Consider the following 27,218-nt stretch of genomic DNA (forward strand, 5'->3'; position numbering starts at 1 on the left):
ATTCTCCAGGCAAGAATACTGGAGTGGGTTGCCATTTCCTTCTCCAAAAGGTTGGTCAGGCTTCAGTATTTTCGTACGGCATCACTAGCTACACTTTAGATGTGTTTAGCTCACATCCCACCCTTGCTTATAAACCTGCAATGGAATGGCATTTCCACAGGGAAATCCTAATTGTGGCATTCAAAGCTCTCAAAACTGAACTTTCAGATTACTCATCTTTTTAAATCATCTGTTTCTGTCAAGGCAACTGATCTTGCCTTCCTTAAAACAAGTCTAGGAATTTCCCATGTTTTAGAGACTTCCCTTACCATGAGTGCATGCGTGCGTGCTCGGTTGCTTCAGTCGTGTCTGACTCTGTGTGACCCCATGGACCGTGGCCCACCAGGCTCCTCTTTCCATGGGGTGCTCCAGGCAGGAATCCTGGAATGGGCTGCCACACCCTCCTCCAATCACTTACCGTAACCCCAAACAATTTCCCTAGTCTTTTGGCCTATCCTTGAGGCCTACTTCAAGTCCACATTTCTCTGTGAATTATTCCTAGGCCGTATGTTCTTCTTCTAAATTCACATACTGTTACTTTAAAAATCCTTTATAAAATATTTTTCAAACTGAGATTCATAAAATCAACTTTTTGGATGTCGACTTTTTGGATGCATTCTTAATAGAACACATCACATTAAGAAATATAAAAAGTTTCATAAAATCTCTCTCAATTATGAACACATATCCACACCAACATTTCCAATTCGGTATGTCCTGTGACTCAATATAATATGCAATTTCTATGCATTATGGGAAAAAAGAGTTTTAGAAACACTGCTTCTGTATCTTGGAACTCTCTCCAACCAGTATAGAGATGCTTTCTCATTCACAGTATTACATTGGATGGGGTACAATAATTAATTTAACCAGACTCCTATTAAAGAATATTTGAATTATTTCAATTTCCTGATATTATAAATGCTGCAGTGAATAACCTTCTATTGATATCATTCATATATACACAGATATAACTAAAGAATAAGTTGCAGAAGTCATATTGCTAAGTCACAGTTAGATACATTTTATCATTTTTATAGATGGTGCCACATTGCCTTCTACAATGTGTACGCTGAGTCGTGTCCAACTCTTTGGGACCCTGTGGACTGTAGCCCACCACCAGGCTCCTCTGTCCATGACGGTTCTCCAGGCCAGAATACTGGAGTGGGGAGCCTTTCCCTTCTCCAGGGGATCTTCCCGACCCAGGGATCAAACCCAGGTCTCCTGCATTGCAGGCGGATTTTTTACCAGCTGAGCCACCAGGGAAGCCCAACAGAGGTTTTTCTAATTTATATCCCCAGCACCAAATTATCTAAGGGTTTTTATCTGTACATCTTTGCCAAGAAAGTAAATTATCAAACTGAGTTTACGCCAATCTGCTAGGTAAAAACATATCTCATCCTAGTTTTAATACTCCTTTATTCTGAGTAATATAATCATCTGTCATATTTTAAAAGCCATTTGTATTTTCATTTTTTGAACTAACCATTCATGCCCATTGCTAATTTTCCTTTTTGATTGTCTTTATCTGACAGCCTGCAGCCCGCCAGGCTTCTCTGTCCATGGAATTCTCCAGACAAGAATACTAGAGTGGGTTGCCATTTCCTTTTCCAGGGGATCTTCCCAATCCGGGGATCTTCCCAATCCAGGGATCAAACCCAGGTCTCCTGCATTGCAGGCAGATTCTTTTCCGTCTGAGCAACCAGGGCAGCATTAATTTCTAGAGATTCTTTATATATTAGATATTAGCCCCGGGTGGTATGTGTTTTCTTGAATAAATTAGCAAGTATTTTAATTTTCTTTTGATCTTATAAAAAGCAGTTATTATATATATATTTTTTTATTTTTTATATTTTATTTTAAGTTATTCCTTTTACTTTTTTTGAAAGGATTAAAATATTTTATTAAATTTTCATACAAGTTAAATTTGATTTTAAGGAAATAAAACATAAGAGCTAATTGCTGTTTTGTAGTATATTGATTAAGTGTATGCTGGTGTTTAGCAAGCTTCATAGCTCATTTTCAAAATTCAAATCATAGAAATTTCAAAAAACCTTAGACTAGTTTTTTCTTCTTCAGTCATGATGTGCACCTGAGTCACTTGGGGACCTTATTAAAAAGCAGATGTTATATCCTTCAATTGAAAATAAACACATTTTTTAAAAAGTAGGATGGCTAATTTAGTGAGTCTGAGGCAGGTCCATGACTGCATTTCAACAACCTGCCAGAAAATATCTCTTTCTAACAGGCTGCCAAGCACTGCATTTTTTAAGAACCGTTGCTGCTGCTGCTGCTAAGTCGCTTCGGCCGTGCCCGACTCTCCGCGACCCCATGGCCTGCAGCCCACCAGGCTCCTCCATCCATGGGGCTTCCAGGCAAGAGCGCTGGAGTGGGCGCCATCGCCTTCTCCAGTCCTTCTACCTTTCTTAATTCCTTTCTTTTGCTTTCCTTTTAATTGTGGTGTTTTTTCCTCTTAATTTTTTGAATTAGATGTTTAACTCATTCATTTCATTCTTTTTGTTTTATCAATGTTAAGTTTTTAAGGTACTGAATTTTCCTCCAAGTGCAGTTTTGTCTGTATCACCTAGCTATATGAAAAATTTTATTTTCCCCACACATGTCTCGCATTCTTTGATGCAAGCAAAGAATATAGAAATTTAGAGTTCTTTCCTTTCAACATGTATTTTTGCTAGAGGTTATAAGACCTAGAGCAACTTGGTTCTTTGATCATCTCTTCTCTTACCTTTGTTCTACACAACTTTTGCCTAAGCAAAGGAGCTTTTGGCTACCTAAACATGTACTTTTTTAAGTCTGTGGAGAATATATAGCTCCTAGTTTCGTGAAAAATGCAGTTTATACTTTTTTATTTTGTTGTTATTGTTCTATGGTCCACAGGTAACAGGGACAAAATATTGTTACGTAACCATGTTCATACTAGAAATCCTTTTATACATTTTCTGTGTACATTTCTATGTGCTTCTTGGGCTTCTCAAGTAGTTCAGACAATAAAGAATCCATCTGCAATGCAGGAGCCCTGGGGTTGATCTCTGGATCAGGAAGATCCCCTGGAGAAAGGAATGGCTACCCATTCCAGTATTCTTGCCTGGACAATTCCATGGATAAAGGAGTCTGGCGTGCTACAGTCCACAGGGTCGCAGAGTCAGACATGACTGAGCAACTAACACCTTCCCTTTCCCAGGGTCCATATGCACAGATTTTGTAAATATTTTAAAATGATGAAATGATACACTCCAGGCAACGTTTGTGCTGTAAATACCAAATCCTATCCTTTAATTTACGTTAAAAAAAACTTTAATGACTTTTTTTTTAACCTTTCAGCCCCCATCTGACTATTTTATCACCCTTCCATCTATTTATATGGTAGATAAAAAGAATATTCTTATCTACCAAAAAACCTTGCTCCTCAGACTAAAAATATGATATTTTTATCCTCAGACTAAAAATATGCTAGCTAGGGTTGTAGTAAAAAATGATGAATAGAACAGAATTATTTTCATGTTACCACTCTGAAATTTATGAGAAATGTGGTTTTAGATATTTCTGAGTTTCCTCATCTAATAATGGGGATAATACGAACACTCAGTTCACAGTTGTTGAAAATATTTAATAAAATAATAGAACTGGAGTGTTACCAACAGACTATACACTCTATGAATACATTTTTTCCTTCACAATTTAAAATCTTCCAAATTTTCCTTCTGTTCTATTTGTCCTGTTAAAGAAAGTTTTTGAACAGGAAAGTATATGGTATTTTATAGTTTTCAAAATCTACAGAGAAAAATTGACTTTTCTTGAGTTGTGTCTTTTTATAATAAACAAGGTACGTGGTAAGTAGTGACTATGTGACTCAAGTATAACGTAAAGTGAACAGTCTTCAGTGGTCTGAAGCCTCACAGTATGAACGGAGCACCTCAATGAAAAGCAACGCTCTCCTCTCTGCCCTTCGTGTGCATGTGTCTGTCGAAGAAGCCGTCACCAGAAATCGGCCACCTCACGACATGTTAATTTCAGCCACAGGTTTACTCTCTCCACAAAAATCTGCTTCTAATATTCTGGCATACTATACAAATTCTGATTAAAAAGCCAGAATTACTTGATTTAAGCTGGCAGGCAAGTCATTTACCTAAAGGTTCAACTTAACGGCTCACTGCCTAACTTGCCTGAATTTAAATCATGAACTTTAACTTCCATTCAGAAAGAAAAAAATTTTTAAAGAGCTAAACCTAAAGAAATATTAAGCTTCAAAAGCCAGACTTTCAAATGTTAAAGGTGAACTAGATTGTCTTCCTTACCTACATCTTACAACATCCTCTGCTGCTAAGTCACTTCAGTCGTGTCCAACTCTGTGCTACCCCATAGATGGCAGCCCACCAGGCTCCCCGTCCCTGGGATTCTCCAGGCAAGAACACTGGAGTGGGTTGCCATTTCCTTCTCCAATGCATGAAAGTGAAAAGTGAAAGTGAAGTCACTCAGTCCTATCCGACTCCTAGCGACCCCATGGACTGCCCCCTACCAGGCCCCTCTGTCCATGGGATTTTCCAGGCAAGAGTACTGGAGTGGGTTGCCATTGCCTTCTCCCCAACATCCTCCTCTACTATACCTTAAATTCCAACTCTGTCACCCAATATTACTGTCTAATACTTTTCCTTCTATAGAGACCTATAGTTTTTGCTATAGTAAAGATTTTTCCAATTTACTGTTTTGTGCAATGAAAGATATTTCCTTTCCATTAAACTCATACACATGTCCCATAAAATAAACCTTTTATTCCCTATAGCCTCTAAAATTTAGACTCTACAGTCTAGACAGATAGCAGTTAAGAACATGGGTTGAATATCTCAACTCTGCCGACAGCTGTGTTGTTTTGTGAAAGTAATTTACCACTGTAAACTTCAGTTCCGGGTTCATAATTGTATGGGGTTAGTAACAATATTTATTTCATGGCAATATATACAGTTAAGGCATGTAAGAAGCTTGGAAGTACCTGGCTTCTAGCAATTGTCCAGTGAATTCAATTCTTCAACAGATATTTACTGAACACCTACTAGCTAGCTGGAGGAGGAAATGGCAACCCACTCCAGTACTCTTGCCTGGAGAATCCCATGGACAGAGGAGCTGGGTGGCCTACAGTCCGCGGGGTCGTAAAGAGTCGGACACGACTGAAGCAACTGAGCACACAGTAGCTAGCACTGTTTTAGGTATTGGTTGGACTGATTATTAAATGCAGTGCTGGCCCTTACAGAACTTACATTTCTTTTTTTTTTTTTTTTTAATTTTATTTTATTTTAAACTTTACATAACTGTATTAGATTTGCCAAATATCAAAATGAATCCGCCACAGGTTTACATGTGTTCCCCATCCTGAACCCTCCTCCCTCCTCCCTCCCCATTCCATCCCTCTGGGTCGTCCCAGTGCACCAGCCCCAAGCATCCAGTATCGTGCATCGAACCTGGTGGCAACTCATTTCATACATGATATTTTACATGTTTCAATGCCATTCTCCCAAATCTTCCCACCCTCTCCCTCTCCCACAGAGTCCATAAGACTGTTCTATACATCAGTGTCTCTTTTGCTGTCTCGTACACAGGGTTATTGTTACCATCTTTCTAAATTCCATATATATGCGTTAGTATACTGTATTGGTGTTTTTCTTTCTGGCTTACTTCACTCTGTATAATAGGCTCCAGTTTCATCCACCTCATTAGAACTGATTCAAATGTATTCTTTTTAATGGCTGAATAATACTCCATTGTGTATATGTACCACAGCTTTCTTATCCATTCATCTGCTGATGGACATCTAGGTTGCTTCCATGTCCTGGCTATTATAAACAGTGCTGCGATGAACATTGGGGTACTCGTGTCTCTTTCCCTTCTGGTTTTCTCAGTGTGTATGCCCAGCAGTGGGATTGCTGGATCATAAGGCATGTCTATTTCCAGTTTTTTAAGGAATCTCCACACTGTTCTCCATAGTGGCTGTACTAGTTTGCATTCCCACCAACAGTGTAAGAGGGTTCCCTTTTCTCCACACCCTCTCCAGCATTTATTACTTGTAGACTTTTGGATTGCAGCCATTCTGACTGGTGTGAAATGGTACCTCATAGTGGTTTTGATTTGCATTTCTCTGATAATGAGTGATGTTGAGCATCTTTTCATGTGTTTGTTAGCCATCTGTATGTCTTCTTTGAGAACTTACATTTCTCTTGCGGGAGACAGACAACCAAAAATACATCCTATAGTATGATGTAAGGTAAACAGAACTGTAACAAAGAGAAATTGAGGACAAGAGAGAGATATAAGGGGTAGGTGTTATTTCACAGGCAGCAGTCAGAAAAGACCTCCCCGATGAAGTGATATTTGAACAGAGTCTGAGCTGAGGAAAGAACAGGCACTGTGCGTCCTACTGTGCTGCTAGGATGATGATGAAGATCATGATCAGTAACCTGTGTGGGACACCTCTCTCACTCCCATACCTTCCCACAGGCTCTGGGAGGCAGAGGAGGAAACGTCAGTCAGGGCAGAGGGAGGGATGCGTGGGTGGAACATCAGTTCGCTTCATCATCATGAGAAAGTCAATTTCTCTAACTCAGGCTGTCTAGTTTCATGTGCCTCTGGGAATAAGAGAGAAATTACCCTGGTTGCCACGTCCTCTACTCTGACATATGATGTACACGTATATTCTCATGAGTAAGAGGGAAACAAATGGAGAGAGGCGTGAGGTACTATAAACAGAAATTATACTGAGACCAAAATAGCATTCTTTATGTAGGCTAAAAATGAAGTCTGGCAAGATGGAAATTAGATGTTTTATAGCACATTATATGGTCAAAGACATTAACTTCTTACACAAATTAAATCAGGAAAGAGATTCCATTTATAAGACGACAAATAACTTTCCAAGAGAAGATATGTAACAGATAAAACTAGCATAAGAAAATTGTTCCCCACTCATGATTGAAAATTACCTGCTCTCATAACCCTGTTTTGTGATTTTCTTTTAAAAGAGCGATATGATTCTTTAAATCAAGTGCATAATAATATTTACCATAAATTGAGATAATAACTTGCGTATTTCAAATATCAGTACTTTAGATCAAGTTAACAGTCAAGTAGATTAACTTCAAATTTCTACCTCATAAAACAATCATATGTAGCCCCTTAATCTTTTATAGCTTTCAGTATAGTTATTTTCATAACTAAGGCTATAAAATGCTGGGATAATCGGCTCCACAGCCAGAGTTGGGGGTTTGAGAGGAAGAGAATAACTGGCCATGTTAAAAGTCCAGAACATCTACTCCATTTCTCTACAATGATTTCATGGAATATTTCATATTATGAGGGATATAGCTTTACTTATATATTCATATCCAAGGCCAGATAAGCACTTTTTTGTGCCTCTTTTAGGGCTCTGATCTCTCAACTTAGACTTGGCTAAGCAAGTAGACAACGCAAACACTAGGTTGGCTTGTGAAATGAGTCAAAATCATTTGACAGTATCAGTATCTCTGAAAACCAAGCATCTCTCATTAACTTAACACGGTCAAACTGTGGTACCTTCACCACATTGAACTTTACTTCATATTGGGATATACTAGAATTGAGTTCATACTTTCACATGTACAACTGAGTATACAAAACTCCTGGCACTTGAAGTGCTGAGGCAGGGCAGTGGTGAAGAGCTGTCAAAGGACCCCTAGATTTAGAGTTTGAGCAGCTGGGTATTTGGTGATACCATTTACTATAAAGGAAGAACACATTTTGTAGTTAAATGCGATAAATTCAGTTTTAGGTGAAAAGTAGAAAATTTTTAGATTTGGGAAAGATATATATCTGAGCTGGAAACATAAATTTGCAAGTCACTGATGTTTTAATAGTAAATAAAGTAATGAGAACAGACAGCAGTTATTCATTGATGAAATAAGAAATATTAATAGACCTTTTTTTAACTAGAGAAAAAAATATGACAAGCTGTTTCAGACTAAAGGAGAATTTTTATAGGGTTTTCTGAAATTAAAATATAAAACAAAAGTGAATGGAAAAACACTAACAAAGAATGAGCCAAACTCATAATTCTAGAAAATTATGCAAAAAGGACAATTCTTTAGCCACCGAATTAATGTTTAGTAACTGACTGCTGAAATCTTCTGTGGGTGGAATGTAAAAATAAAGAGTGAGGAATAAATACATAATACAAGTACAAACACAGACACCATGCTCCAGGCTAACAAAGGGAAATATAACAACTGCTTTCTAAATTTTTAAAATTTCAGGTGAATTTAGATTATATACTAGCATTCTTGGGAGTAACACTTGCTTCATATTACAAGTCATCCTTGGATATGTAAACCTCAATCAGCAAATATTAACCTCCCATGTTTTATGACTTCCCTGTTTCTACACTGTTCCTCATGTGAGATGGCGCCCTAAGGAAAGGGGCCCCTGTTGACCCCAACTCAATTCCGGGACCATCAGAAGTGCCCAGAAGCTAGGCCAGCTCCACTGTTCCCTTAGTCCAGGTGCCGCAGGTTTCACCTTAAAAACATAAGCCTTCCTCAACTCACTCACTACCTCACAGACCACTTAAAGCACTTAAATGCAGTATGCTCTGTGACAGATCTTAGAGGTAACACTGACCTAGAACAATCTCTCACCCAGCTGGCTGACTCTACAGTGAAGCTATGATTTACTGCCCTTGAGAAGAGTAGTGCAGTTTTTAAAAATTCCAATATCTTACAATATATCATACACTTAACACCAAAAAGTAAAATTCTAATGAACTCTTAATTGCTGGACATTTTCTTGAACATCTACATCTCAGAATCTTTTATAAACTAAACCTTTTAAAATCTGAACCTTACAGTGTGAAGGAAAGCCTCAAGTCTTTCAACACTTGAAAGGAAAAAGAAAAAAAACAGGCCATTTGTAACCTAGCAAACACTGAATAAAAAGACAACCCATCTGCCATCTAAGTACAACCAAGGAAATTTCACGCTTTAACTATATTTGTTTCCAAAATTATAAATAATCTAAGGACTTTATTTAGTGTGGGACATAACTCACGAAGCAGTCCTTTCTTTTTCCTTTTGTTAAAAAAAAAGTGAACGTAAGCACCTACCTTAGGAATAGGATTCAGCAGAATTACACCTGACTTCTTCGTGATGACCTGTTTTGTTGTATAGTGATGATCTATAAGTTGAGGAATATTTGAAAACCCAGTGCCTTCAAAACGATACATATTCTGGAGAAAGAACAATAAAGTAGAATAATCATGAAGACATTGCTTAAGCAACACTTCATCCATCAATAAAGTTCCATTTAGAAAATCTATTGTTGTACAACCATGTGAAGATACTTAACACTACTGAATTATAATATACTTAAAAATGGTTAAGATGGTAAAAATAAAGATAAATGATATTGCAACATGCTAAAAAATAATCTTTGCATCAAGAAACTAATTTTCATAAATGACTAAATGTAATTCAGATTGTTAAAAAGAAAAAAAAAACCAGAAGAAAAGAAAAATTTACAGATCTGGAATGCACTTTGCTAAAATAATAACCAAAGGAAATAAAATACAGGATACATTTAAGCAACAGAAATATGTGTACATACGATTCCAGATGTGTTTCATTTGAAAAAGCTTTCAAGATTAAAAATAATGTCAAAAGTCTGCAGAAGTATATCCAATATAATAGTATTTTAAGAATACCTCTGATGACCATATATTCCCTTTCATCAATACAGTATGATTTGATTTTTCTATACTTGGGTTCAGTTCAGTTCAGTTTAGTTCAGTTGCTCAGTCGTGTCCGACTCTTTGCGACCCCATGAATCGCAGCACGCCAGGCCTCCCTGTCCATCACCATCTCCCGGAGTTCACTCAAACTCACGTCCATTGAGTCGGTGATGCCATCCAGCCATCTCATCCTCTGTTGTCCCCTTTTCCTCCTGCCCCCAACCCCTCCCAGCATCAGAGTCTTTTCCAAAGAGTCAACTCTTCGCATGAGGTGGCCAAAGTACTGGAGTTTCAGCTTCAGCATCATTGTTATTATTATGTAGAATAATACACATCATGTATTATTCTCTCATCAAACCACACAGTCAAAAAAACAAAACAAAACTATACAGTCAGTCACATACACTTGATAGAGAAAATGCAGCAGAGACAAATCTGTGCACATCAGCACAGTCACATCTTCACACTTGTGATTTCAACACATGAAGTTAGTAACATGTTCCCAAACTCTGTCAAGACCGCTTTCCTCTGACTTCAAAAAGGCACATCCGTTGGTAATCTTATGAAAGAACCGATGGCAATAAATTTAGCAAAGAAAAACATCTTCTTGGGGCTATTTTTCAATGAAAGGAGCATTACGATACAGTGTCGTGTAACAAAGGCTCCCATCTGATTATTCACAAATAGCTCACATGTACATGTGTATTAATACAGATACAAATGTGTTTCGTTTTAAGAAAATCCTATGGTAAGAAACCAGAGTAGGCAATGGCAACCCACTCCAGTACTCTTGCCTGGAAAATCCCATGGACAGAGGAGCCTGGTAGGCTGCAGTCCATGGGGTCGTGAAGAGACGGACATGACTGAGTGACTTCACTTTCACTTTTCACTTTCCTGCTTTGGAGAAGGAAATGGCAACCCACTCCGGTGTTCTTGCCTGGAGAATCTCAGGGATGGGCAGCCTGGTGGGCTGCTGTCTATGGGGTCGCAGAGTCGGACATGACTGAGCGACTTAGCAGCAGCATGGTAAGAAACAAGAAATTTGCGAACTCTCCAAATTCGGATATTACTTACATTACTGGAAGGTATTCTCCCAGATAAAGGATAAAAAAACTCAAACTCCATTTGTGCAATATAAAATTCAGGCAGTTCAGTTGCTGAGTCATGTCCAACTCTCTGCAACCCCATGAACCGCAGCAAGCCAGGCCTCCCTGTCCATCACCAACTCCTGGACTTTACTCAAACTCATGTCCATTGAGTTGGTGATGCCATCCAACCATCTCATCCTCTATTGTCTCCTTCTACTCCCACTTTCAATCTTTCCCAGCATCAGGGTCTTTTCCAACAAGTCAGTTCTTCGCATCAGGTAGCCAAAGAATTGGAGTTTCAGCTCCAACATCAGTCCTTCCAAAGAATATTCAGGACTTATTTCCTTTAGGATGGATTGGTTGAATCTTCTTGCAGTCCAAGGGAGTCTCAAGAGTCTTCTCCAACACCACAATTCAAAGGCATCAATATTTGGGCGCTCAGCTTTCTTTATACTCCAACTCTCACATCCATACATGACTACTGGAAAAACCATAGCCTTGACTAGATGGACCTTTGTTGGCAAAGTAATATCTCAGCTTTTTAATATGCTGTCCAAGTTGGTCATAACACTTCTACAAAGGCACAACGTCTGTCAATTTCATGGCTGCAGTCACCATCTGCAGTGATTTTACAGCCCCCAAAATAAAGTCTGACACTGTTTTCCCATCTATCTGCCATGAAGTGATGGGACCAGATGCCATGATCTTAGTTTTCTGGATGTTGAACTTTAAGCCAACTATTTCACTCTCCTCTTTACTTTCAACACGAGGATCTTTAGTTCTTCTTTGCTTTCTGCCATAAAGGTGGTGTCATCTACATATCTGAGTATTGATATTTTTCCGGGAAATCTTGATTGCAGCTTATGCTTCATCCAGCCCAGCATTTTTCAAGATGTACTTTGCATATAAGTTACATAAGCAGGGTGACAATACACACAGCCTTGACGTACTCTTTTTCCTATTTGGAACCAGTCGTTTTCCTATTTGGAACCAGTCTGTTGTTCCATGTCCAGTTCTAACTGTTGCTTCCTGACCTGCATACAGGTTTCTCAAGAAGCAGGTCAGGTGGTCTGGTATTCCCATCTCTTTCAGAATTTTCCACAGTTTATTGTGATACACATAGTCAAAGGCTTTGGCATAGTCAATAAAGCAGAAGTAAATGTTTTCCTGGAACTCTCTTGCTTTTTCAATGATCCAATGGATGTTGGCAATTTGATCTCTGGTCAATTTGATCTCTGGTCCCTCTGCCTTTTCTAAAACCAGCTTGAACATTTGGAAGTTCACAGTTCACGAATTGTTGAGGCCTGGCTTGGAGAATTTTGAGTATTACTTTGCTAGCGTGTGCGATGAGTGCAATTTTGCAGCAGTTTAAGCATTGTTTGGCATTGCCTTTCTTTGGCATTGGAATGAAAAGTGACCTTTTCCAGTCCTGTGGCCACTGCTGAGTTTTCCAAATTTGCTGGCATATTGAGCCCAGCATTTTCACAGCATCACCTTTTTAGGATTTGAAATAGCTCAACTGGAATTCCATCACCTCCACTAGCTTTGTTAGTAGTGATGCTTCCTGAGGCCTACTTGACTTTGCATTCCAGGATGTCTGGCTCTAGGTGAGTGATCAATCACACCATCGTGATTATCTGAGTCGTGAAGATCTTTCTTGTTCAGTTCTTCTGGGTATTCTTGCCACCTCTTCTTAATATCTTCTGCTTCTGTTAGGTCCATACCATTTCTGTCCTTTATTGAGCCCATCTTTGCATGAAATGTTCCCTTGGTATCTCTAATTTTCTTGAAGAGATCTCTAGTCTTTCCCATTCTATTGTTTTCCTCTATTTCTTTGCACTGATCACTGAGGAAGGCTTTCTTATCTCTCCTTGCTGTTCTTTGAAACTCTGCACTCAAATGGGTATATCTTTCCTTTCCCCCTTTGCCTTTCACTTCTCTTCTTTTCACAGCTATTTGTAAGGCCTCCTCAGACAACCATTTTGCTTTTTGCATTTCTTTTTTTGAGGATGGTCTTGATCACTGACTCTTCTACAATGTCATGAATCTCCATCCATAGTTCATCATGCATTCTATCTACCAGATCTAATCCCTTGAATCTATTTGTCACTTCCACTGTAGAACAGTAAAGGATATGATTTACATCATACCTGAATGGTCTACTGGTTTTCCCCACTTTCTTCAATTTAAGTCTGAATTTGGCAATAAGGAGTTCATGATCTGAGCCACAGTTAGCTCCCAGTCTTGTTTTTGCTGACTGTATAGAGTTTCTCCATCTTTGGCTCAAAGAATATAATCAATCTGATTCCAGTGTTGACCATCTGGTGATGTCCATGTGTAGAGTCTTCTCTTGTGTTGTTGGAAGAGGGTGTTTGCTATGACCAGTGCATTTTCTTGGCAGACTTCTATTAGCCTTTGCCCTGCTTCATTCTGTACTCCAAGACCAAATTTGCCTGTTCCTCCAGGTGTTTCTTGACTTCCTGCTTTTGCATTTCAGTCTCCTATAATGAAAAGGACATCTTTTTTGGGTGTTAGTTCTATAAGGTCTTGTAGGTCTTCATAGAATTGTTCAGCTTCTTCAGCATTACTGGTCGGGGCATAGACTTGAATTACTGTGAGACTGAATGGTTTGCCTTGGAAATGAACAGAGATCATTCTGTCATTTTTGAGATTGCATCCAAGTACTGCATTTTGGACTCTTCTGTTGACTATTAGGGCTACTCCATTTCTTCTAAGGGATTCTTGCCCACAGTAGTAGATATAATGGTCATCTGAGTTAAATTCACTCATTCCAGTCCATCTTAGTTTGCTGATTCCTAACATGTTGACATACAGTCTTGCCATCTCCTGTTTGACCACTTCCAATTTGCCTTGATTCATGAATCTAACATTCCAGGTCATGGTGGAGAGTTCTGACAAAACATGGTCCACTGGAGAAGGGAATGGCAAACCACTTCACCACTTTTGCCTTGAGAACCCCATGAACAGTATGGCAAAAAGATAGGACACTGAAAGATGAACTCCCTAGGCTGGTAGGTGCCCAGTACGCTACTGGAGATCAATGGAGAAATAACTCCAGAAAGAATGAAGAGATGCAGCCAAAGCAAAAACAACACCCAGTTGTGGATGTGACTGGTGATAGAAGCAAAGTCCAATCTGGTAAAGAGCAATATTGCAGAAGAACCTGGAATGTTAGGTCCATGGATCAAGGCAAATTGGTTTGTGAATGTTAAGGTTTAAGTCAGCTTTTCACTCTTCTCTTTCACCCTCATCAAGAGGCTCTTTAGTTCCTCTTCACTATCTGCCATTAGAGTGGTATCAACTACATATCTGAAGTTGTTGATCTTTTCCCAGCAATCTTGATTCCAATTTCTGATTCATCGAGCCTGGCACTTCTCATCATGTGCTCTGCACAGAAGTTAAATAAGCAGGTGACAATATACAGCCTTGATGTACTCTGTTCCCAGTGGAATCAGTCTGTTGTTCCATGTCCAGTTCTAATTGCTGCTTCTTGACCTGCAAACAGGTTTCGCAGGAGGCAGGTAACCGGGTCTGGTATTCCCATCTCTTTAAGAATTTTCCACAGTTTGTTGTGATTCACATAGTCAAAGGCTTTCTTGTAGTGAATGAAGCAAAAGTAGATGTTTTTCTGGAATTTCTTTGTTTTCTATATGATCCAATGAATGTTAGCAATTTGACCTCTGGTTCCTCTGCCTTTTGTAAATGCAGCTTCTACATCCGAAAGTTCTTGGTTCATGCACTAGTGAAGCCTATCTTGAAGGATCTGGTGCATAACCTTAATACAATGTGAAATGAGCACAATTATATGGTAGTCTGAACATTCTTTGGCATTCCCCTTCTTTGGGATAGGAATGAAAATTGACCGCTTCCAGGGCTGTGGTCATTGCTAAGCTTTCCAAACTTGATAACATATTAGGTGCAGTACTTTAACACCATGATCTTTTAGGATTTTAGGTCACTCAACCTGAATTCCATCACCTCCACTAGCTTTGTTCATAGTAGTGCTTCCTAAGGCCACTTGACTTCATACTCCAGGATGTCTGGCTCTAGGTGAGTGACCACACCATCTTGGTTATCTGGGTCATTAAAGACCTTTCTTCTATAGTTCTTCTGTGTATTTTTGCCACATCTTCTTAATCTCTTCTGCTTCTGTTAGATCCTTACCATTTTTGTTCTTTATCATGTCCATCCTTGCATGAAATGTTCCCTTGATATCTCCAATTTTCTTGAAAAGATCTCCAATCTTTTCCATTCTGTTGTTTTCCTTTACTTCTTTACACTGTTCATTTAAAAGGTCTTCTTAGTTTTCCTTGCTATCTCTGGAACTCTGCATTCAAATGGGTATATCTTTCCCTTTCTCCCTTGCCTTTCGCTTCTCTTCTTTTCTCAGCTATTTGTAAGGCCTGCTCAGACAACCACTTTGCCCTCTTGCATTTCTTTTTTCTTGGGGATGGTTTTGATCGCCGCCTCCTGTACAATGTTATGAACTTCCATTCATAGTTCTTCAGGCACTCTGTCAATCAGATCTAACCCCTTGAATCTATTTGTCACTTCCACTGTATAACCATAAGGGATTAGATTTAGTAATACCTAAATGGCCTATGGTTTCCATACTTCCTTCAATTTAAGTCTGATTGTACAATAAAGAGATCATGATCACAGCCACACTCAGCTCCAGATCTTGTTTTTCCTGCTGTATGGAGCTTCTCCATCTTCGACTGCAAAGAATATAATCATCCTGATTTCCATATTGACCATCTGGTGATGTCCACGTGTAGAGTTGTCTCTAGTGTTTTTGGAGGAGGGTCTTTGCTATGACCAGTGTGCTCTCCTGGCAAAACTCTGTTAACTTTTGCCCTGCCTAATTTTGTTATCCAAGGCCAAACTTGCCTGTTACTCCAGGTGTCTCTTGACTTCCTACTTTTGCATTCCAGTCCCCTATGATGAAAAGAACATCTATTTTTTTGGCTAGTTCTAGAAGGTCTGTAGGTCTTCTAGGAACCGGTCAACTTGAGCCTCTTCAGCATCAGTGGTCGGGGCCTTTGACTACTGTGATGTTGGATGGTTTGCCTTGGAAGTGAACTGAGATCATTCTGTGGTTTCTGAGCCTGAACCTGGACACTGCATGTTGGCCTCCTGTTTACTGTGAAGGCTACTCCATTTCTTCTAAGGAACTGTTGCCCACAGTGGCCATCTGAATTAAACTGGCTCATTCCCATCCATTTTAGTTCACTGATTCCTAAGACATCAACGTTCAGTAAAGATGTGACACCAGAAGATGAGCCCCAAGTCGGAAGGTGTCCAATATGCTGGGGAAGAGCAGAGGGCAATGACTAATAGCTCCAAAAAGAACCAAGTGACTGGGCCAGAGCAGAAACGATGCTCAGTTGTGGAAGTATCTGGTGGTGAAAGTAAAGTCCAATGCTGTAAAGAACAATATTTCATAGAAACCTAGAATGTTAGGTCCATGAATCAAGGTGAACTGGACATAGTCAAACAGGAGAGTGTTTAATAAAATGTAATAATGAGATGAAGCTGACAGAGAAAACGAAATTTCAAATTAGCCACTAGTGTCCTAAGATCTTGTATAAATTTCTAATATATCTCTTATAACTAGAGAAATTGTGAATAAAATAATGGGAATTTTCAGTTTCCAATTCTAAAGAACATATCTAGTTTTTAATCTGAAGGTGGCTTTCTGCCACTGACACAGCAATCATGATGGAGTAATACAGAGAGTAACACAAGCAGCGGTACCTCCTTCATGGGCTGAAAGGAGAAACTGACTCCTGGCAATTACTTGTTTAAAGCAATCCTTCTGACATCAGGGACATCCTGAGTCCTAACACAGTGCAAAACCCATCAACTCCCTTTCTTAAAGATGAAGATAAAGAATCTAAAAATAATGCCAAGGACGGTTGCTCACAAAGTTCATCTAAACAACTATGGTGAAGAACAGTTCATTCATAGAACCCTCACGCGCTGTTGGTGGGAATGTAAATTGGTGCAGTCACTACAGAAAACAGTATAACACTTCCTCAAAAGACTGAAACTTGAGCTGCAATATGTGTGTGCTCAGGAATGTCTGACTTTGTGCAACCCCATGGACTGCAGCCCGCCAGGCTCCTCTGTCCATGAGATTCTCCAGGCAAGAATACTGGAGTGGGTTGACATGCCCTCCTCCAGGGGATCTTTCCGACCCAGGGATCGAACCCTTGTCTGTCTCCTGCATTGGCAGGCGTGTTCCTTACCACTAGTGCCAGCTAGGAAGAAGTATAATATGATCCAGCAATTCCTCCATGTGGTATTTTTCCAAAGAAAATAAAAACTACTTAGAAAAGATATATGCATCCCTATGTTTATTACAGCATCATTTACAATAGCCAAGATATCAAATCAACCTAAGTATCCATCAATAGATGAATGGATAAGAAAGAAGATATATACACACACACACATTGGAATATTAATTGGACATAAAGAAGAATGAAACCTTACCATTTGTGACAACATGGATGGACCTAGAAGATTTCATACTAAGTGAAATAAGTCAGAGAAAGACAAATATTATGTATGGAATCTAAAAAACAAAACTAACAAAATAGAAACAGACTCATAGATACAGAGCACAAAGTGGTCTTTTCTAGAGGGGAAGAGGGTAGAGGGATGAAAGAAACAGGTAGGGGAGATTAAGAGGTACAAATTTCTAGCTATACAACAAAGAAGTCATAGGACATACTGCATAGCACAGGGAACATAGTCAACAGAGTGCACTGACGTTATAGTGACAGATCATCACTAGACTATCATGGTGATCGTTTTGCACTACGCAAAAATATCAAATCACTATGATGTACACCTGAAACAAACACAATATTGGAAGACGATTTATACTTCTATTTAAAAAAACTAAAAAGTACACTCAAAAAATGTTGAAGACTTGTTTCTTGATACACTCAAAATTCCAAATATTACATTTGACCTTGTACAAATCTGTGCAAATGTATTATAATTCAGCTAAGAGGTTGGGTTCACATATAGATAGGCTCTTTTTAAAGTTTCTCTACTTTAAGAATAATGTGTATGATCTTTTTAATGTGTTGTTGGATTCTGATTGCTAGAATTTTGTTAAGGATTTTTGCATCTATGTTCATCAGTGATATAGGCCTGTAGTTTTCTTTTTTGTGGGATCTTTGTCAGGTTTTGGTATTAGGGTGATGGTGGCCTCATAGAATGAGTTTGGAAGTTTACCATCCTCTGCAATTTTCTGGAAGAGTTTGAGCAGGATAGGTGTTAGCTCTTCTCTAAATTTTTGGTAGAATTCAGCTGTGAAACCGTCTGGACCTGGGCTTTTGTTTGCTGGAAGATTTTTGATTACAGTTTCAATTTCCGTGCTTGTGATGGATCTGTTAAGATTTTCTATTTCTTCCTGATCGAGTTTTGGAAAGTTGTACTTTTCTAAGAACTTGTCCATTTCTTCCACGTTGTCCATTTTATTGGCATATAATTGTTGATAGTACTCTCTTATGATCCTTTGTATTTCTGTGTTGTCTGTTGTGATCTCTCCATTTTCATTTCTAATTTTATTGATTTGATTTTTCTCCCTTTGTTTCTTGATGAGTCTGGCTAACCATGACCAAGTGGGCTTTATCCCAGGGATGCAAGGATTCTTCAATATCCGCAAATCAATCAATGTAATACACCACATTAACAAATTGAAAAATAAAAACCATATGATTATCTCAATAGATGCAAAGAAAGCCTTTGACAAAATTCAACATCCATTTATGATAAAAACTCTCCAGAAAGCAGGAATAGAAGGAACATACCTCAACATAATAAAAGCTATATATGACAAACCCACAGCAAACATTATCCTCAATGGTGAAAAATTGAAAGCATTTCCTCTAAAGTCAGGAACAAGACAAGGGTGCCCACTGTCACCATTACTATTCAACATAGTTTTGGAAGTTTTGGCCACAGCAATCAGAGCAGAAAAAGAAATAAAAGGAATCCAAATTGGAAAAGAAGAAGTAAAACTCTCACTGTTTGCAGATGACATGATCCTCTACATAGAAAACCCTAAAGACTCCACCAGAAAATTATTAGAACTAATCAACGACTATAGTAAAGTTGCAGGATATAAAATCAACACACAGAAATCACTTGCATTCCTATACACTAATAATGGGAAAACAGAAAGAGAAATTAAGGAAACAATTCCATTCACCATTGCAACGGAAAGAATAAAATCCTTAGGAATATATCTACCTAAAGAAACTAAAGACCTATATATAGAAAACTATAAAACACTGGTGAAAGAAATCAAAGAGGACACTAACAGATGGAGAAATATACCATGTTCATGGATTGGAAGAATCAATATAGTGAAAATGAGTATACTACCCAAAGCAATCTATAGATTCAATGCAATCCCTATCAAGCTACCAACAGCATTCTTCACAGAGCTAGAACAAATAATTTCACAATTTGTATGGAAATACAAAAAACCTCGAATAGCCAAAGCGATCTTGAGAAAGAAGAATGGAACTGGAGGAATCAACCTACCTGACTTCAGGCTCTACTACAAAGCCACAGTCATCAAGACAGTATGGTACTGGCACAAAGACAGAAATATAGATCAATGGAACAAAATAGAAAGCCCAGAGATAAATCCACGCACATATGGACACCTTATCTTTGACAAAGGAGGCAAGAATATACAATGGATTAAAGACAATCTCTTTAACAAGTGGTGCTGGGAAATCTGGTCAACCACTTGTAAAAGAATGAAACTAGAACACTTTCTAACACCATACACAAAAATAAACTAAAATGGATTAAAGATCTCAACGTAAGACCAGAAACTATAAAACTCCTAGAGGAGAACATAGGCAAAACACTCTCTGACATACATCACAGCAGGATCTTCTATGACCCACCTCCCAGAATATTGGAAATAAAAGCAAAAATAAACAAATGGGACCTAATTAACCTTAAAAGCTTCTGCACATCAAAGGAAACTATTAGCAAGGTGAAAAGACAGCCTTCAGAATGGGAGAAGATAATAGCAAATGAAGCAACTGACAAACAACTAATCTCGAGAATATACAAGCAACTCCTACAGCTCAACTCCAGAAAAATAAATGACCCAATCAAAAAATGGGCCAAAGAACTAAACAGACATTTCTCCAAAGAAGACATACAGATGGCTAACGAACACATGAAAAGATGCTCAACATCACTCATTATCAGAGAAATGCAAATCAAAACCACTATGAGGTACCATTTCACACCAGTCAGAATGGCTGCGATCCAAAAGTCTACAAGTAATAAATGCTGGAGAGGGTGTGGAGAAAAGGGAACCCTCTTACACTGTTGGTGGGAATGCAAACTAGTACAGCCACTATGGAGAACAGTGTGGAGATTCCTTAAAAAACTGGAAATAGAACTGCCGTATGATCCAGCAATCCCACTGCTGGGCATACACACTGAGGAAACCAGAAGGGAAAGAGACACGTGTACCCCAATGTTCATCACAGCACTGTTTCTAATAGCCAGGACATGGAAGCAACCTAGATGTCCATCAGCAGATGAATGGATAAGAAAGCTGTGGTACATATACACAATGGAGTATTACTCAGCCATTAAAAAGAATACATTTGAATCAGTTCTAATGAGGTGGATGAAACTGGAGCCTATTATACAGAGTGAAGTAAGCCAGAAAGAAAAACACCAATACAGTATACTAACGCATATATATGGAATTTAGAAAGATGGTAACAATAACCCTGTGTACGAGACAGCAAAAGAGACACTGATGTATAGAACAGTCTTATGGACTCTGTGAGAGAGGGAGAGGGTGGGAAGATTTGGGAGAATGGCATTGAAACATGTAAAATATCATGTATGAAACGAGTTGCCAGTCCAGGTTCGATGCACGATACTGGATGCTTGGGGCTGGTGCACTGGGACGACCCAGAGGGATGGAATGGGGAGGGGAGGAGGGAGGAGGGTTCAGGATGGGGAACACATGTGTAGCTGTGGCGGATTCATTTTGATGTTTGGCAAAACTAATACAATTATGTAAAGTTTAAAAATAAAATAAAATTAAAAAAAATAAAATTAAAAAATAAATAAAATAAAATGCTATCCTCCAGAAAAAAAAAAAAAAAGAATAATGTGACTGTTAATGTGGCTTTAATGACAATGTGACTGAGAGAATTCATATTCATTTTTAAATAAGAGATTTCTTTTTGGAGCTACTAATGATTTCTATGTAAATTTCAAAAGAAGCAATAAAAACAGTAGTAGAGAATAAATTTCCACAAATTCTAACAAAATTGTGTTGACTGTCATTTGTATTACATTTTTAAAAATCAAGTAATATATCATTAAAAAATAAGTATAAATAAAAATATGCTAGGGCTCAATTTTATAAAATAAGAATTATATAGATACATACTATTAGATATTTTTTAAATCTCAAAGAATATTCCCTGAGCCTATAAGGGGGTGTTACTGTGAAGCACACATTCCGTGATACATATTTCTGAATCTTCACTAAGAGTATGCATTACTTTTGTTTTTAAAACATTCACAATATCCAGAATTCATTCCTGATTTATCACTGTGCAACTTAAGAATCAATCATGCATACTGATGAAAAACACATAAAAAGCAGAATCAGATTTTGTTGCTACACATATTTCCAGAAGACTATTATTATGCAAGAAAGTCAGACAGAACAGCATAAGCACATAAAAATGAGAAGGGGATTCAATGAATGTTAATTTGAAATATTATGCCTGAGGAGATCTGAAAAAAAAAAGAAATTGAGGATAAGCATGCTTCAGAAAAAAATAAAAAGGAAAAAAGGAAAATCATTTCTGAAAGAGGCCAAGATGAATAAGCTGAATAAAAGCAAAATGCTAAAACACTCCTTTCTGGGGTAATACCCAAATCTAAAAATGTAAAACATAAATTTTAGCTTTCTCAAATAAAAACAGCACATTGACTAGTTGTAACATATTACCAGTTAAACCAGTAAAACAGAAAAGGTTGTTGGGGAACCTGAGGAATAATATTAAAATGATCCTGGCATGGCATCTCCTAGTTAACTTTTATTCATTCCTCAGATGTTGTCTCAAATGTTAACTTCCTTAAGTTTTCCAGTTAAAAGCTTTCAGAGCACTGTGTATCTTTATAGCATTTACTATGGTTTATAAATTCATATATTGTATGCGATTTATAAATGACCGTGAATTCTCCCCACCATGTAAGCTCCCTTGTAATATGTCTGGGCCTCAAAAGCACTCACTCGATTAGTATTTCCTGGAAATTAATTAATCAGGGTTTGGAATGGATTTGTCTTATTGTTAAGGAGGAAGTCTCCTAAGTCCCTGTTTGTGTGCCTGGGGCACAGAAAATGGTATCTCATGATGGTTTCATTTTGACTTCAAGGTATATATATATACTGCCTTCTCTTGAATCCTTGAATGGCTGGGTAGTGAAACAGTTAAAAGAATCTTAAGCATACAAGGACAAGGCTACAAACTTGGAATTGACTGTCATACAAACAAACTGTGGATCTGTATTTACTTTCACTCAGTCTGTCTGAAGACTCATAGTATGGATTTAAAAGGTAGTTCAAAGAGCCTAGAGACTGTGGCAACAAAACAAAGCAAACCTGTCTGGTACATTCAGAGACTAATCCATCAGCTCAAAGCGGAACTTAGCACATGACAGACATCCAGTAAGTACCTGCTGAATGAACTGATGATACAACATGCTGAGATACCTAATTTCACATACTTACTACTCACGGCCTCCACTTTTGTGTTACTTTTGATTGGCCCACACCCCAGGGTCCTACAGAATACTTGCTCAACTAGTACTTCTTGATTGAAATGAATGAAGAAATAAAAAACGATGATATGCAATTACAACAGAGGACTTTCCCCCAAGTTTTATTTTAAAATATTTACTATGTTGCTATTTTTCAATTCATTATCAGATGTTAATTCAAATGTTTGGTTCAGTCATCTCTAATTCTGCATCTTTAATGTTTCTCTGTTCATAAATTCTACTAATGTCTCACCTACCAGGTATTAAGCTCACCAAGCAGTAGGCCATGCATTTTTAATTTCACCTTCCTACCTTGCCAACATGGATACTTCCTACCCTCCCAACATGAATAAAATGATACTTTACCAAAATGTGTTTTTAGCAAATGTGTCAGATAAATAAATCAGAGAAATATGAATTGGTACTTTCCTATTAATAACAGCATAAAAGTTTCCTCTGAAATACTTTATCACATATTTTTGTTTATCTTATACAAAAGCAAGGATTTGATTATACATTAACATATGAAATCTAACGATGCTATTTGAATCTATGAAAATCTACCAATATTTATGACACAAGATAAATAGTTTTAGGTACAAAGTCTAACTGTGACTTTACAATATGCACCATAAACAGGTTAATAACTATGGAATAGTCAGTAAGTAACACTAGAATTACACTGAGATTCAGATACTTAGATATGCTTAATACATTAACATCCAATAAAAAGTACAGTTGTCCTCGCTTGAACTAGCTAAAACAACAGACATTCTCTGCTAGCATAGTAAGAAAGGTGAAAACTGAAAGTATCTGCACCCATGCAGGTCAGCCATATGTTCACAGCACGCAGCTTCACACCATGTTGTAAAATAACTGATAGGCACACAAAAATAAAGCTTCAAACTAGCTGCCACACTAGACTCTAGCTGGCAGAGACAACGTTACTAAAAACAACATTATTTGTGATCAATGAATGCCTCAAACTTAAATATATGATTTTCAAAATAACATTTCCACCATTATTTAAATTTCACAAATAAATCTCAACAGGAACCAGAAAGAATTTTTAAATTCTCCAATTACATTGATATTCCATACAAAGTACGTTTGTATGTTTTCTCAAATAAAGTGCTCAAACAATGGTAAAAATGCCTAATGATCTGCACAGCACTTAATAAGAATATATTCACTCTCCGACTCTCACAAGCACTGTATTGGCTATTACCCCCATTACATCCCAAACCACAGAGCTTATCAAGTACATATCTGGGCTTGAAACCCAAGTTTCCATTGGTCTACTACTTGACATTTTTTCCATTTTCTAAAATCCTATATGTCTTTATATCTTCCTCTCTGAGGACACCTGTCCCCTCACTTATGTACAGCTTTTATAATCTAGTAATGGATTAAAAAGTCATTGATCGGAATAAAATTTCAATAGGCAATATAATAAATATCTGGTAATGACTTCCCCCATTTATAAAACCCTTCCAGACAACAGGTATATGACGAAGGAAATGGAATAATTTTAGACCAAGTCAGAATCACCTACATAAAAAGAAAAAGAATTAAAATTTTCCCAGTAGTCTATTTTACCTCAAAACTCTTATGACTGAAGAACTCAACATTATATAAGGAGGGCAAGTTAAATAAAATTAGGCAGTGGAAAACTGGAGGCATTTACAGAAACATAGGCACTCTCAAAGATCTCTGCAAAATTTCAATGTCAGAGGAAGCCAAATAAAATCTTTAAATGTGAACTTGTAACAATGTCTCATTTTTTGAATATATAATGCTGTTCACTTTAGTTACTTAAAACAAAATGGAAATATAAAGACAGGTGATAATTTCCAAGTGGACCCTTTCCATTTTGTTTCTAAAAAAAACTAATTTAAATTCCTGAGGTTACATTTTAAACTATAATAGGTAATAAAAGAAATATTTCAGTCTTACTGTATGAAACATTTCAAAATAGTAACTTTTAGAGCTTAGAAAATAGAAGGAAACATTCATATAAGTTGTAGTTAGTTCATACTTTACCTACCCTCTTTCCTTCTAAATTCTCACACCATTTTACAAATATTGCCAACATGGTTACAGGTTGTAATAAGGAAGGGTATCTATCAATACACCCATAATTTAAAGATAGATGCAAATTATAAAACAGTTTGGCAAGGAAATAAGGAATGACATACTATTAGAAACAGTAAGTTTGATGTATGAGAGTAAACAATTATAATCATCAAGTTGAGATCTGAATACTATACAAAATTAACATTTTAATATACACTTTAAAAGGCTTATCTTAACCCATCTGATCAGCATCTATTTTCCTTTAAATATAATTCTTAGATGTGACTACACTAAATGCCACTTTTAAATGGTTATTTTTATGATACATGAATTTCAGCTCAGAACTATATCTATGTAACACATAGATAAAATGTAATGTATTATCATTAGATGAATTTATATGTTATATGAACTATGTATGAACTGGAACATATATGTTCCTAAAACCTTCTGAAATTCATCTAATGATAATGGTTCAATCTTCTTGTAAGTACTTAGTGTTGCTATAGTGCCTGGACATTTACTGAAATCCTATAGGCAGCCAGCTTGAAAATTCATGCTGTTTGAAATGATGAGGTTAAAAAATGACAAACAGAAGTATTAATTCCTTCCTATGCCAAAAAGTTTAAAATTTCTCAGTGGATAAAGTTGAAGAATTTTGAAACACTCTTCATCTGTTTAGTGCTTAATAAAGAATGCAACACAAAAGGAAACAGCTTACAAGACTTAAACTTCAATAAATAAATCAGTATAACAAGCAATGTGACTTGATCACTTTTAAAATTCTTCCTAAATTCCTATTTACTGTTCATTAACACCAACAAATAAAAGCTTATACTTAAATGGAAAAAAACCCCTTAATCCTCAGTGAATCATAAAACCAATTCAGCTATCACCGTCTCATTCATTAAGGTACTTCATTATCTTGTGGCAACATTTTTGTGCAATTTCAAGGTCCAATTTTAAGAGCATAAAAATCATAATTAAGTTTCTCTAGAAAAAAACTGTAATAATCACATATTTCATTTTTAATTTAAAGGATCATAAACAAAGTTAACTTAAAATATTAAATATTAATGCATTTAAATTTAATGCAAATTGTAACTATTTTTAACTTAATATTTTAAAATGCATATTTCCTTTAAAAGATGAAAATTTCAGTGCATTTTGGAGCACTGAATTTAAGGAATTTAAAAAAACATTAAGTGCTAAAGTTACTGTTATAGGCATTTACCACAAATCATTCATCATTTTATTACCAGTATACCTCAATTAACTACATCAAAATATACATATAAACTAAAGTGGAAACGTACATCAACATATTGTATGATAAAGTGTCTCCTTTGTCCATCAGAAAATACAGAAAGGACATATTCACCAGGTTTCCCATGACTCTCTCGCACCAAGAAGTCTCCTTGCTGTTTTAACAGGTCTTGCGCTTCTATTCTGGGAATTGCACCATGGTACCAGTCCTGTTCTGCCAGAGGTTTCTCAAGTACGGGGATCGTATCACAGAACTTGAGCAAATATTGAAAAAAAAACATTAAGTTAGAGAAGATAGCAATTTTTTTCTGGTAGGACTAATAGCAATTATAAATACTTCTTACCTATGTTCCTCCCTTTAATTGATCAATTAAACGTTATCTGAAAACTCTGAGATGTTCATAATCTTTTAATACCTCCTGGAGCACTGATGCTGAAGTGTAATACATACCCTTAAATACTGCAAGATTATTTGTTTTTTCTATCAGACATAGGTACACACAATATTAGCATTTAGAGTTAGCACTTGTAGTCTGAGTCACCATATCATAAAATACATATATTTAAAAATCTTCAATCAGAGGATTATGATGAAATGAGAGTATTATCAGAGACACTTATCATAAACAACTTCATTTTCAAAGAATTAAAAGTTGAATTATATGTTTTTATGGAATTAACTCTTGATCACATGGGCTGCCCACGTCATGGGTTCCAGAAACACTAAGGCTTCATCTGGTGCTGCCTTCTTGCTGTGCCTGCTCATCCTTGCTCCTCCGACTTCCTAAACCATTACCTCTGCCACATGGCTGGTCCTGATCCTACACAGCAATGGCAGACAAAGGCTCAGCTGAAACAGCATCCCTGAAACCACCAAGGTGCAATGACAAACATGTGACAAAAACAAGGCGAGGGGGATATAAGCCATGAGCGCAGCAAGAAGCAAGTCATCTGTTATTTTAGGAGGCCAAATGCTAACAACAAATAGAGATAACTCAGAGCTGGCTATATTTCTTTGAAATGTTTCTAATTAATATGTTGATGTATGGTAAAACCAATATAATATTATAAAGTAATTAGCCTCCAATTAAAATAAATAAATTTATATTAAAAAAATAATA

The 27,218-nt window shown here is 37.1% G+C and overlaps 1 protein-coding gene across 15 annotated transcripts in view; it reads right to left on the reverse strand.

Moving 5' to 3' along the window:
• The window catches only part of FER (FER tyrosine kinase), a 479,416-nt gene that overhangs the window by 203,879 nt on the left and 248,319 nt on the right, over positions 1–27,218 (reverse strand). For 12 of the 15 annotated variants that reach the window (XM_044947250.1, XM_044947251.1, XM_044947249.2 and 9 more), the window contains 2 exons: positions 26,148–26,351; positions 9,176–9,298 (listed from right to left, as the gene is read on the reverse strand). In XM_044947250.1, coding sequence (XP_044803185.1) covers positions 9,176–9,298; positions 26,148–26,351 — 327 coding nt within the window. Of the gene's footprint in view, positions 1–9,175; positions 9,299–26,147; positions 26,352–27,218 lie in introns of those variants that run through there. The other 3 variants (XR_006553124.1, XR_006553123.1, XM_044947260.1) reach the window with 3 other exon arrangements.

Source organism: Bubalus bubalis, chromosome 9 (genome assembly GCF_019923935.1).
Source record: "Bubalus bubalis isolate 160015118507 breed Murrah chromosome 9, NDDB_SH_1, whole genome shotgun sequence".
Lineage (NCBI taxonomy): Eukaryota > Metazoa > Chordata > Mammalia > Artiodactyla > Bovidae > Bubalus > Bubalus bubalis.